The 13,817-nt window shown below is 43.3% G+C and overlaps 1 protein-coding gene across 1 annotated transcript; it reads right to left on the bottom strand.

Annotated features, from left to right (window-relative positions):
- Window positions 1-5,804: 5,804 nt before the first annotated feature.
- Window positions 5,805-13,786, bottom strand: septin10 (septin 10). Its single transcript, XM_056579937.1, has 10 exons — window positions 13,629-13,786; window positions 12,968-13,079; window positions 12,326-12,521; window positions 11,813-11,999; window positions 9,480-9,641; window positions 8,844-8,940; window positions 8,345-8,513; window positions 8,091-8,223; window positions 7,767-7,945; window positions 5,805-7,117 (listed from the first exon to the last, which is right to left on the bottom strand). The coding sequence occupies exons 1-10, from the start codon at window positions 13,656-13,658 to the stop codon at window positions 7,102-7,104; spliced, it is 1,281 nt and encodes a 426-aa protein (XP_056435912.1). The 5' UTR covers window positions 13,659-13,786; the 3' UTR covers window positions 5,805-7,101.
- Window positions 13,787-13,817: the final 31 nt, after the last annotated feature.

Raw genomic sequence — 13,817 nt, 5'->3', positions numbered from 1 at the left:
CTGTGTGGGCACCCTGTTCTGTGCAGTGTACGGTGGATTTGAGATCGGATCGTCTCTCGAGGTCTGAGACACCCTGTGACTGCCATCTTGTTAGGACCCGGTCCACCATGCCCCCCCCCCCCCTCCTCCTCCTCCTCCCCCCCCCTCGGCCTATCCTCTGACCACCTCTACCTGAAACAAGTCGTTGTGTTGTACCGCTTCGATGTGCGTTCATGAGCCGCGTCCGTGAGTCCTGATTTCTGTCCCCTGAATGTCGGGGGGGGGGGGGGGGTCCATTTACAGACCTCCCGCCCGGCTCCTGCTCTCTATTTATTTCTCTCTCTCTCTCTCGCTTTTTGCTATCTCACTTTATTTGCCATGGAAATCAAAGCACAGCAAGTGTCATGTTCATTTCTTACTTGTGTGTGTGTGTGGGTGTACGCAAGTGTGGTTTTGTGTATGTGCATGCGTGCATAAACACATTTTTATGGCACTGGGTGTCTGTATTTGTGTGTGTGTATGTGTGTGTGTGTGTGTGTGTGTGTGTGTGTGTGTGTGTGCGTGCGCGGGTGCGTGTGTCATAATACTAGCCATGCGACAGCTACCAGAGGTGGCAATTGGATACCAGCAAGTGAGCAGTCAAACTTTAACAACACACTTTGTTTATTGCCTCCGGACTAAATCTAACTTTTAGATGCATTTTCTGCTGAACCAGCAAGAGACCAAAAATGTGAATTCCCAATCGGGCAGTTTATTGGCAAAGCACACTCAGTTCTTATTGTACAAACTGCAGTTGAAAGTGAATAAATTATCCTCATTGGCTAAGCACACTAGAGTTATCTGAGCTAAACACACAGATGTTTAAAATAATGCTCTGCAAAGCACACACACACACACAAGCACATAAACTAAGAAAGCACCAATCTGCTTACTGGTTAACCAGTCATCAGCCAGATATATTTGTTCGATTTTTTTTACCGTTTGGTGCTTGTCCTAGGGCCCACATGCACAATAATATACGTAATCTGACTGCTTCAATAATATCTTAAGGCAGTTGATAACCCATAAATTCCCGTACCATGTATTTTTGGGTACTTTTGTTTTTTTACCTCCGTCAATTAGCTTGGTGTGCAGTTTTGACTTTTCTACCGAATTTGCAAATGTGGCAGGAGAAATATTCCTTCTTCAGTAATAACATAATACAAAATAAATTACTTTATTTAACCCCCCATGTGCCACATCGGGAAGCTTTGCATCTTGGGGAAGGCCAGGGTGGAGGGACAAACTTGGTTTGTTCAAATCGGGAGCTATTCCTTTAATCGATAAAATACCAGGCTCATTGAAAGCGCTTTGCATGTATTCAGGAAAAACCACAAGGGTCTGGGTAATAACAACAAGCAGTAGCAACTGAGCCCAGACATTAACTCCCTTTAGGTTACAGCTCCCCTCCTGCAGAAACTTCTATATAGTCCAAGCACACACTCTGCACACATTAAAATTTGAGTCTGGAATAGTGTTAAGGTCAGCACAAAGCGTATACGCACACTTGACACACACACGCACAAGAGCACACTCAGCGTTCATAATAGTTGGACCATGGCCCGCCAGCTGGTTGTGTCTGTGAATCCACGTGATATATTTTTGTTGTGTGTTGATGTTGACTTGTTGTGAAAAGCCAGCCGTTGTTTGTTCCTTCTCTCTCCTACTCTGCACCAAATGAAGTATTCCGCTGTCCTTCTTGATCTCAGATTTTCTATCTCTCAGGCATAGATGCAGAACTCATTCGCTGACATCCCTGATTTGTCTTTGAATTGTTTCTAGGAAGCCCGACTTTGAAGCACAAGTCAAACAACAATTGAATGAGAGGCCAAGTGTTTTTTTCTGCGTCGTTCTCGAACCACCTTGCGTGGATGCCGCGAGGGACCATGACAGAAGGACATGTATTTTAAGGTCATAGCATTTTGGGATCTTTTGGGGTACAACATTGACTGCGTTGCAGTGGATCTTTTCATCTGCCAGTTGTGTTGCTCACGAGTGATACCAGTCATTTAATAAGGGCATTCGTTGGTTAAAGCTGCACTATGTAACTTTTCAGCTGTAGGCTTTTACTCCATTAAATAATATCTTGGCTAGAAAGTTTGTCTAGAATAAACGTGGCATGTCCACGATTCAATCCAACCAGGGATTTCCCCCACACACATGTTTTTATATAGTTAAAACTGCTACAACTCAATCCACCAGAGGCTGCTCATGGCAAAAAGTACATAGTGCCAGTTTCAGTTTTTTTCTGCTTTTTTTTTTTTACAATCATCAAAAAATGTATTGGATGTAAGGGTGGGTGAGACATGCCATGGTCCATGTGTAGAAAAACCTCATGACAGCGCTATTCTCTTTTTCTTCTTCTTTGGTAATTCTTGACAGCAGAGCCTTCACCATGCCATCTTTGATAGATGTTGGCCATATTTGTTCCTATGGATACTTGTTTTGCTGGAGTGTGTACCATATGCGTGGAATGGGACGCCGGACTGACCCTCTTAATGTAGCTCTACAGGACGACTTGGCGAGAGGCGTGACCATGCAGCGTGACCCAACGAAATCACGGACCGACTGCCACGGACCGGTTTGTCTGTTGGTTGATGGATCGAACTGCAGCTGAAAGAAAATAATAAAAAAAGATACTATCCAGAATTATATATATATAGATAAATATATATATATATATATATATAAATATAAAAAAAAGTTATATATTGTGCAGAATATTTATAGGCCTTTTGTGCCATTGAAGTTCATGCTCTGCACTGGTGACGCCTGGTGCTCTGGATACCATGTGATCATTTTACATCGTCTTGTACTGATGACCCGTGGTTGCTTTGATGGGGTTTTTTTCATGTCAAGTGCATTTTTCGCAATAAATGCCTTTGTTTAAAAAAAATACGAAACATTTGCACAGATGTCTGTGAATGTGTTTCTCTCTCAGAAAAATGGAATGACCGACAATTTGTTATTTTTCTTGTCTCAATTTCTCTCTCTCTCTCTCTCTCTCTCTCTCTCTCTCTCTCTCTCTCTCTCTCTCTCTCTCTTTCTCTCCCTCTCGCACCATCATTCTTTCAAAGTCATTTCAAGTATTATAAAAAACAAAAAAGTAGGCCTACTGTGGGAGCTGTACATTTAAATATGGCTTAATAAGTAAAAGTGAAGCAGCGCTTTAACCTTCAACACCCTAAGGAAGGCCACTCTTATATAGACTTTGGACTTTAGCTGTCATCACCAAAAGTCAATGCACTGTGGTGCAAAGTGTCAGGCCTATATAGAAACATCACAGATTGAAGACCCATGCAGAATTCACAAACAGTGGCAAGAAAAGATCAGGTATGTAAAATGATTTATGTGTGGTTTGAAAGTTTCGATGCTCCTTCAACCATGCTTCATGCTTCCTCCCTTGCTCACCCTCTTTACACCCCTTTTCCCTACTTTACCCCGCTGTCCCGGTTCTATCCATGTTCCCCTGTGTCATCATCGATCCTCCTCCCCCTGCCTGTGTGCTGGCAGGAGCCCGCCCGCCTGCACCTTGCTCCGGCTCTCCCAAATTTGGGCTTGGACTCGCTTTGGTAATTGGTAATTTCATAGTGTCAAGAGCGGTGCACCTAAATGACAAGCTCATCTCTGCCTGGCAGCCACTCCCTCTGTCACTGGGAGGGGAATCACAGCGGAGCCTGTCTGCCCCGCCTGTCCATCACCAGTAATCACCTCTATTTGCATTTAGAGTGACTCGCCAAAAGATGGAGTGGCTGATGTGTGTGCAAATTTACGTGCATGTGTGTATGTTGGGGGGAGGGGGGGTGTGCATGTGCATGTTTGTGTGCAAGGCGGCGGTGACATAGGTGTAAACAATGCACAAAGTTATATCAGTGTGTTCAAGACAACAAGCAAACAGCTTTGAACGCTGCACATGAAGAACCCAACCAAAGTCTGTTCTTTGTAGCCTACGACCATCCACACGCGTTTGTATTGCACCTAAACATCTGCGCGCATATTCACGCCGTGAATCCCTCTTTATTCTACCTTTTCATACACGTAGTAGGCTAACCCATTTTTTCTCCCTCACACAATTTCTCACTTTTTTCTCGTCCGATGCGAAATATTTCACGCTCGCAGTTAATCATCTCTTCCCATCTCTTGTTACAACTGACCCCAACGGTCTGGTGGGCCAGCTGCTGCGCATAATCGATCAGCATTCCTCCAAGTCAGCCCGCTGGCACTCATGCGCCCCACCTGCCTGGAAGACTGCCAATGATCTTCAGAGGCGGATGAAGGGCAAAGAGCTTCAGAGAGAACATGTTTAAGGTTCCCTGCATACTATAGGCCCTTTGCCGGGGGACCAAAGCTGCCACGATGGTATTAATATAAAGCTACCGACCAGGTTGGCAACGTGTTCTTTATTCTCGAAATTAAAGCATCCAGGTGAAGTAGTGCCGGTTCAAATTTATGTAGGATTTTAGAACAGCTAAAGAGAACCAAGAGACACAGCGAAAGACAATTTAAATCCATTTGTTTAACCTTAATAAGAATCTGCTATTGTGAGCTAAAAAAAATACACCAATCAATGAAGTCAATTCAGCCACACGCAATGTATGTGAATTGGACCCAAAGAAAGTATGTGGTGTTCAGGGCTGTAAATGATGTGGGGGTCACCTGGCAGCAGCACTAGCATTAGGTGATTGGGGCACGGCTGGGGGTAGGGTTACAATGTTACTGGTTTTCTGTGGGGGGGGGGCACAGCCCTGTTCCTCCTCTCCTGAGCCTGACGGCGGGAGAGGAGGAGCTGAATGATCGCTCTTACAGGGGTACAGTAAGGGTGCTAACTTGTTTTGTTTCAAATAGGTTATACAGAAGCTCTTTCTCTGTGTTTCTTGCTATTCATGTCCATCTGTCAAGCTTATATCAAGCTAATCAAGATTAAAGAAAGACACTTGTTATAACGCCTACATTGTATATACAGCATTCAAAATGATCTGTAAATGTATATATATAGGCCTATTTAAGTACACGCACATTGGCCCCTGATAACACAGGGCCCCGTTGCAGATTAGATGCACTTTTATCATGGGATGATGTAGGCGTCATGAAATGAGTCACTGGTAAAGTAGGCTATTGCCCTGAAAAAAGCATTTTAAAATAGATGTGCCAAAATCGATCAAAGAAAATAGGGATGCACAGTATATCAGTTATGCAGAATGTGATTCACTTCATTTAGCCTATATTTAGTAGTTCATTTAATTAATTAGAATAAACTCTAAACTCTAAACCTGCTATATGTGATTGTTGAAACGTAAAAACAAACATAACATCCAGTTTAATTTCACAGTAGTTTGCGGATAAGAATGCCAGGATCTCTCCAGGCTCATGATAAAAGCACAGCAGTTTCAATCATTTATAATACATAAAACGAAAAAGTCTTGCAAAGTACACCATGTTCCCGCTTTTCTCAATGAAATCTGAGCGATATAGAATGTCAAGTCCAAATGATGAATGTAGGATTTCTGTTACCTACCAGATGTAAATCCTTCACTTCTATGAAAATCGTTTAGATAATATTAAAAAAACATAAGGCCTACTCTCTCTATCAAACTGACAAGTACCCTGGAGGAAATATTTCTGTTCATCGCTCTTGTCTGTACATTTGATTTATTTATACCGTTTTTTTCCACATAGAACACGTAGAGATTTAACAGGACGGGGGAGAGCAGTCTCTCTGGTTTCCAATTCAAACCAAATATTAACGGAGTTAATGAGACAACAGAGAATCAGAGCTGAAGACAGGAATAGGAGACCAAACAAAATTGTGACAAAAATACAAAGATTTATTCAGACATTAGAAAAACATTACTTCGCAATAACACTGTTCTTTAGATGAAGCCTGGTAAAAAAAAAAGTGGGCTAGAGAAATAGTTGGAAGTGTTTTGGGCCTTGTCAAACCCTGGTGCGGGCTGTGTTAGAGGATGGTAACCCACAATGGACCTTCTGGCTCCAAGTAAATGTTAGTTCAACTCACCCTTTACTTAAATCTGACACAGTGGTGTGAGGCTTACACAAACTGCTGCACACACAGAACACAATGCTGCTTTAAACAAGGAAGGTCTTGACGCAAACTGCTGTTGCTTTAGGTGAACTGAATAATTTTTCAATTTAATAATTTCACAAGTACAAGAAGATGAGGACGGAAAGCTAATATAGTGCTTATTTTCATCCACCGTTTTTCAATAAAACCAGATATTTTCTTTCCTTTTCATATCATCCATCTCTTGAAACAAGAGGGACAGTTAATGGGCAGGTAAACTCTATAGATATATAAAATAGTTATTATATATAAAATGTATTAAAATCCTGAGCAGTACAGACTTCAAGGGGAAGAGCCCATCTGTAATTGGATTAGAAATGCTAGAAATAACTATGGTAGAATTCCATGCGGCATGAACCCAGTTTCCCTTCTTAAACTCAATTAGAATATTTCAGTAACTAGCAATAGTCACACTGGAAGTGGAGGATATGACGCTTTTTCTTGGCTGTATATTATGAAGTCTCAAGCTTAAATTTAAAACAAACATGGCCCTATTTTGGTTCAGGCATTAATATTAAAATTTTAATTGGATTGCTCATACTATGACATAAGTGGAGGTAAACTTGTCAAGGAGGGACAACCTCTACTTCATAAGAGCCTGCATTTTCTCAGGCTTAGTGTAAAAACTGGTGCTCAGTCGGAACCATTTTTGAAGACTGAACTCGGTTCGGTAAAAAGTACAATATACAAAAATCCCAAAAACGCAGGTGTACACAAAGAAAAAGCATTCTTGTAAATACAAAAGGATAAATATAAAAATACATTACTTAAAGTGAGTTTCAATCCCACCAAAATAAGAATATGGAAAATCGGGATTATTGGCGTATCACACACCTTAAAGCAAACACAGAATTAACTTTGGCACGTGTCCCACTCACACACATACACTGGTGGTCATCCTTTGGTTCCCGACTAGTGTTACAAACTGGCCAATGAGGGCAGAGGAGATGCTCTTGCGGGACTGCGTGGTTGTGTACAGAGTACCGTCATGGTGGAGATCCTCACATGAACCCCGAGCTGAAGGAGGGAGAAAGATTAATGTCAGCAAGCTAAGAGTCTCCGATAGCATTTCTAGTGTATCACAATAGCTTTGCCGTAATGTCTGCAAGCAAGAATTCATTTAGTTTTAGTCTAATGGTGAGTCGGGTCTAGCACTCCAAGAAGCCGAAAGCCTCTGGATTGCCTGTTTCCAATTGCAATCGACACATAGACCGTGCATTGGCTGAGACACATCAACATCGTGCCACATTTGAGAGGCCAAGACAGGCCTGTAAACAAAGTCAATGGGGAAGCTGAGTATTTTGTGGAACAAAAGCACCACCTGTTTACTTTAACAATTTCAATGAGTCATTGTTATGTACCTAATAAATCCTACTTTTCTCCACTTGGATAATAATAAATCCCTAAATAAAAAATCATTCAAATCTGTTGAAAAATTGCTAACTACAATGAAACAATGCATTTTGTAGTAATGTTTACAGGCCAATGTTTGCCTCTCAAATAGCAGACCTACGATACAAAAGGCCAATGCGGTGTCTATGCATCCAGGGTTTCCCACCCCCATCTGCTACTTAATCGCCCGCCGCTAAACCCAGCCGTAAATCGCATGGATAAAAGCGTGTCGGCTCCGTGTGATGTGTATAAAAGAGGGGAGGCTTGCCCTTACTTCTTGCGGTCCTTGTCCTTCTTGCCGTTGGAGGTGAGGTTCTGGGCGGCCAGGAGCTGGGCGGCGGCGCGCCTCTTCCCGAAGGAGCTCTGGTCGTCCTCCAGGAGCCTCCTCTTCTCCTCCAGTGCCGCCTTCTCGTCGGCGTGGAGACGCTTCAGCTGCTCGAAGCGGTTCTGCAGCTGCACACGCAAACAGACACACACACACATCAAATAGTTAGATCACATCTGCCTATCGGGGTCACCCCCACGCAGAGCTTCTTCACTCACTGTGTCAGATGGTCTTGGTCTTTTAAGTGGTTTTTCACCCCCCAACCCTCGTTACCTCTCTCTCAGAGTCCTTCAGTTCTGACTCCTTCTCCTTGACTCTCTGGACAAACATCTGTCTCATCTCCTCCTCCCGCTTCTGCAGCTCCAGCAGGAACTCCTGTCGCTTGGCCTCATAGGTCTCCTGCAGACTGCAACCACACACACACACGGTGAAAATGACAGCAAAGGACAAGAGAGGCTGGGCGCGTGTGTGTGTGTGTGTGTGTGTGCGCATGCGTGTGTGAATGCGTGCGTGTCCAACTGTCCCACCTGACGGGCTTGCTCTCGGGGTCCGTGTCCTTGAAGCCCATCTCCTCCAGCTTGCAGCGGCGGTACAGCTCGTAGTGGGCCGTGTGCGTCTGCTCCCGCAGGTCCTCCATGTTGACGCAGATCAGCATCTCCCGCAGCTTCACAAAGTCACAGTGGGTCTCGTTCTCCACTGGGGGGGTGGCATCGCACACACACAAATTAAGATAGCATGCAAGGGTGGTGCAGGGGAAACAATGTCAAACTAGGTTTCTACACCTTGCTCAGAACCATGGCTTATCAAAGGCAAACTCTGATTATACAAGCTAGTAAAGTTGCACTAATATTACTTATTTTGTTGTTTTAATGTTCTTAATACATCTGCTTAAATAGTGCAAAAATGCCATAACTTAAGGGGCAAATTTGAGATCAAATGTCCTTTTTGCACCACATTTTTTAACTGACTTTGTAGTTTAAAAAAAACAGACTAACTAATATCGTCTGACCACTTTCACTCACTCACCTTGGACCACGCCCCAGGGGTACTGGCGAGCCTTCACCATTTTGTTGCCCACAGACACCTCCTCTGTGCTGCCCACTACGGCGAATGGCAGAAGACCCTACGGACCCAGTGTCACATACAGTTTACAACTAGCCCATTTACACAACCATGACCTAAACCATACAAAGACCCACACACACACACACACACACAACTCTACAATTCAGGCACTCGTTTTAAAAGCACAGAGCAACACTCCTTCCAAATGCACCTATGCAAGTAATGCGGCTCAAAGTATTTAATAAGTAAGTCAATAGTTAGGGTAAGGATGAGCCGGGGAACCAGTTCTTAACATTCCCATGGATTTGTTCTGTGCCCCGTCACAGGATCATGTATTGGAAATACAGGTTTCAGTCAGAGATGGGCAATCACACAATCATGATAAACATATATATGTCTTTGTATATCAAATAGTAACAAAGTGAGAAAGTTAAGCAATAAATGGCAATATGGGATCGCTAGTTTGATTTATTGGCAACTACACATCGTTCTTATTCAATAGAGTAAGTAAAACTGAGCTCTCCCTCATTAGTATGCTCTTGTTTGCCGACACTCTTTCTTGTGACATTGCAGTTAAGGTGTGTGCGTGTGTCTTACGTTCATGGCAGTGTTGACCTGGGCCACGGTCTCGTCGTCCAGCGGGAACTGGTAGATCTGGACCCCGTTGCTGACCAGCTCGCTCATGATCTTGATCTTGAACTTGTGCAGCTCACTCTTGCTGATGGTGTCCGCCTTGGCGATGACGGGGATGATGTTGACCTGCAGTGGGGCGGGGGGGGGAAACGTCGATCCTTAATACAGACGCATGCATTGTTTCACATGCTATTCCAAATATCCCTCATTCTGTTGTTACTGTTTTGAAGTAAACACGCAGAATGGATGATCATTATAAATCCTTTTCGAAATGAAAGTTGCAAAACATTGAGTAAACAAAAAAAGATTTAAAATCATGTTAAAAAAAGAGAAAAAGTAAAGTGTATCCTACAAACAACTTATTTTGTTTACTTATTGTTTGGATGTGGCCACTGACAACAATATAGATTAAATCTGGTGGTTCGCGAACTCAGCACTCTTCTGTGTGTCTGTGTTCAGTTGACGTTGAGTGAATGTTTTGCAATGCAGACAAAAGTCTGTACCGTGTCAAATTCGGGGGACTCTCACTATTTCCAACCCATAGGGGTATAAAATCCTAGTTGAGTCAATGCAATATAAATGAAGTGTGTGGTGACGTCGCTCTGCCCCCGTGATTGTCCATTGTTGACCCGCAACGGCCATCTCACACACGCACGGACACACGCACGCATGCACACACACACACATACACACATGCACGCACGCACGCACACCAATAACTGTCCAGCTGAGCGAGTATCTTTTCCCGTCAGTGGTCCGGTCCCAAACCCCTTCTTTCTCCCTTTAATTGTACAGTGACACAAAGGGACAGCTAGTGTGAGAGGCTGAGGCGCTCAATTGCTCTCACTCCTAGCCATTGACATGCTAATTCTCCGGGTTACCGACGGTGGAGGCCCGAGCTCGCAACAACGTTGAAAATACACACCAGACACACACAGAGCCTGGGAAAGTCTGAGACCACCACAAGAGCCGAACGTTTCCTTTTTTCTTTATGTGAACAAAAATGTGCCTCTCTAACAGACAGAGAGAAAAAATAAAAAAAAGCTATGCTGAGATGATAAGGGTCTGAGAAATAAACATGGACACGCATCGCTATGTGCTTACAATGGTTATAAATAACACTGACATCTGGTTCGTTGGCATCCACTGTGCTGGTTTTGGCTGGTGTTTCGGAACTGTACACACTGTGTTCGGGCCAGAGCTTTCCATAACACAGCTAAGTTGCCGCAACACAATTAAGAAATGATGAAATACGTTGCAAAATATGTGTGACTGCAGTGTCTCTGATCCACTGGCTTTACACAGCAGAAGGAGCCTCTTTTGACAGCTACATAGCTCAACCGATGAACATAAAGTCAACTAACAGAAGCCTTTGTAAATAGCAGCTATCGTTAATTGCCACCAAAGCATCATTAGTCTTGACAAATTGAAACTTGGAGCAGACCCATTGTACCTTAAAGCCAGACGGAGGCTACAACACGCACAGCAACCATGTAAAACCCTCAAATGAAAGCACAGAGCCCGAGGGCAAAAACCAACGCATCCCAATCAGTTTTTGATGCACAAAGAAGGCATGCCTAGTCATTTTATCCCTAGACCTATAATACAAACAAGGATGAAAAACAGTTTCATCTTCAACGTGCTGGAGTTGAAATTGAAAACGGGCTTTCCATGGAGTAATAATTGGGTTGCCAGACCGAAATTATTAAACTGATACGACGCACAGCATGGGATGAACACTCGCTGAGCTGGGATCCAAAGGAGGGCCTGCCTTTAAATGACGGATAAACTAAAGTCTACAGGAGGCTTGGCAAATACGTGTTGAAATAAATGGCCGCTTCAATTTTCTGGGTTGAAGTACCAGTATTTTTTCCTGAGAGCAGATTCTTTGGCATCCCATTCTGAGAGTTATGAACCTTTTCCTCGCAATTTGGGTATGAACGGCATAAAGTGAGACGTGCAAGAAATCGAACATAAAGCTATTTTCACATTTTGTGAATGTATGTTGAGTTTAAAAAAGTACAGTACACTCGATAAGGAAAAGCCACACTGAACTGACGATAGTCCAAATTCCAATGTCCTGCTTAGCCTAGAGGGTTTGTTCATCTCAATGTCACATCACAATGACCGCCAACATTTTGGCACAATAGGAGCACTGGAATGTAACTCTCCTAAGTCATTTAAACATCAACAGCAGACTATCAGCTCCCAAAGATCCGTGGATGCATTCTGACATACAAGCCTAATTGGGAGATAGGAAAACAGTGATCCTGTAGCTATAACTTTCCCCTCCTTACCTTACTGTCCAGCTTCTTCATGGTGACCAGGTCAAGGGACTTGAGAGAGTGGCCTGTTGGAGAGATGAAGTAGAGGCAGGCGTGGACGCGCGAGTCGTGGTAGCTGTGGAGGGAGCGCTTGATCTTCAGCTCCTCCTGCAGGTAGCTCTCAAACTGACGATCAATGTAGTCCACCACCGGCTGGTAACTGCACAGCAGGATTTCATTATTTAGATTAGATATTACTGTCTTTGGGCACATACGAGTACATCATGCTGTACCTGGCTTATTGGTACACATTTTCGAGAATTGATAAACCAATGGATAACAAATGCCTGAATGTGTTTTAGAGCAAGTTGAGAAAAAAAAAGAATGTAGCTTTAAGGTTAAATTATTTTCTTTGTTTTTTGTACATGACCGCTTCCCTGGGATTATACCCATGCGTTCCAAACATGTTCTCTCCAACGACTGTAGAACCACATTGTGGTTTCTCTGTTCATCCCTGCCCCCTTTATGTCCAGCCCCTGAGCTCACCTCTCCTGTTTATTCATCTGGTCCCCAAAGCCCACCGTGTTGACCACAGTGAGGCGCAGGCGCACGTTGCTCTCCTGCAGGTCGTAGGTCTGAGCCCGCAGCTTCACCTGCGGCTCAAAGTGGGAGGCCTCAAAGTTCTCAAAGTTTGTGTTGAACAGAGTGTCCATTAAGGTAGACTTGCCAATTCCAGTCTCACCTGAGGGAAAGAGAAGGTAAATGGGAAGAAAGAAAGTGAGTTTCAAACCTCCTCTCCACTGCCAAACTAACTGACTCAACATAGCATTACAGAACCGCAGCTCTGTATACCAGGTTGAACAGGCAAAAAGCTGAACTTTACAGTTAGAACAATCAAGATTCCCTGAAATTATTGGATGAATGTTTGTATTCTTGGGAAGTTGAAATTCATTAAGGGTCTAATAGTGTTTGCATCTAGGTAGGTATTCAGACATGTAAAACAAATGTATCAATTAATAATTGAGTTCTTAATGACACAGAATAGCTATGTAATCTATTATGTTTTAGGTAACAGGTCAATCTGTCCAAACAGCAGCCAACAAAGCTGCTTTTCCTGATTGGTTAATGAGTGAGTGAGTGAGTGAGTGAGTGAGTGAGTGAGTGAGTGTGTGTGTGTGTGTAAAGTACCAATGCAGAGGATGTTAAAGCAGAATCCCAGGCAAGTAGACTTATTAACCAGTTGGTCCGGAAGGCTGTCAAAACCTACATGGCCAGACAGGGAGAGGGACCGGGACGGATCCTATACACGGACACATTTCCTCAACACAATGAATATGCAACCAACTATAGTCAACATGACAGTTAGGGAATCTGTAAATTGTAAATTATAACTTTTAGTGGCAGTTAATAACTGGCAGTTATTCAGATAGTTAAGTAATGCTATTAATGAATGACTTTAAAGAAATACAAAAGCACAACTAAATTGATAGCACATGACGGTCCCTCTATTGACAAAACGACTAACTTGTCGCTGTGGCATCTTAGAAAATTGGCAGAAACACACGAAACGAACTCAAAGTTGGCGTTAGCTATCGAGCTAGTAGATACCAAAGTTACCAACTCACAAGTCTAGCCAATGGCAGGGATTCAAGTTGTAATGACAAGCCATACACATATAATCAAGAAAACTAAAAAACACAGTTCACAGTCACTTTAAGCTATAGTAAATTCACTTTCCTAGCTTGTTCTGCTAGCGTTAGCTGGGAAAGCCGGGGGACACACCCTGTCCAACATGCCTGGCTTCATTTGTCAATTGGATAGAGAGAGAGGATACAAAAAAACAAATTACCGGTTGCCGAGCCACATCAGAAGAACTCATAGCGCCAACAAAAATGTGTGTCTATGTTTAAGAAGGACAAGGGGTACAGGGCAAAACAACGAAAACAGTGAGTGTAAATAACTGGGATACGAAATGGTTCACACGGGTCGTCCTGGAACACAACACTGTACACTTTCCATGGGGGGTTGGCCAGATCAT

Source organism: Gadus chalcogrammus, chromosome 20, assembly GCF_026213295.1.
Source record: "Gadus chalcogrammus isolate NIFS_2021 chromosome 20, NIFS_Gcha_1.0, whole genome shotgun sequence".
NCBI lineage: Eukaryota > Metazoa > Chordata > Actinopteri > Gadiformes > Gadidae > Gadus > Gadus chalcogrammus.
The sequence above is the reverse complement of the archived record's forward strand: the minus strand, read 5'-3'. Positions and strand labels throughout refer to the sequence as shown.

Bases quoted from the DNA above. Each gene is read 5' to 3' on its own strand.
- septin10 (XM_056579937.1), bottom strand. From the start codon at position 13,658: ATGAGTTCTTCTGATGTGGCTCGGCAACCG. The intron at 13,080-13,628 runs GTAATTTGTTTT...GTCCGTGTATAG, and splicing joins CTGATGTGGCTCGGCAACCG to GATCCGTCCCGGTCCCTCTC. The intron at 9,642-11,812 runs GTAAGGAGGGGA...GCCCCACTGCAG, and splicing joins TGAAGAAGCTGGACAGTAAG to GTCAACATCATCCCCGTCAT.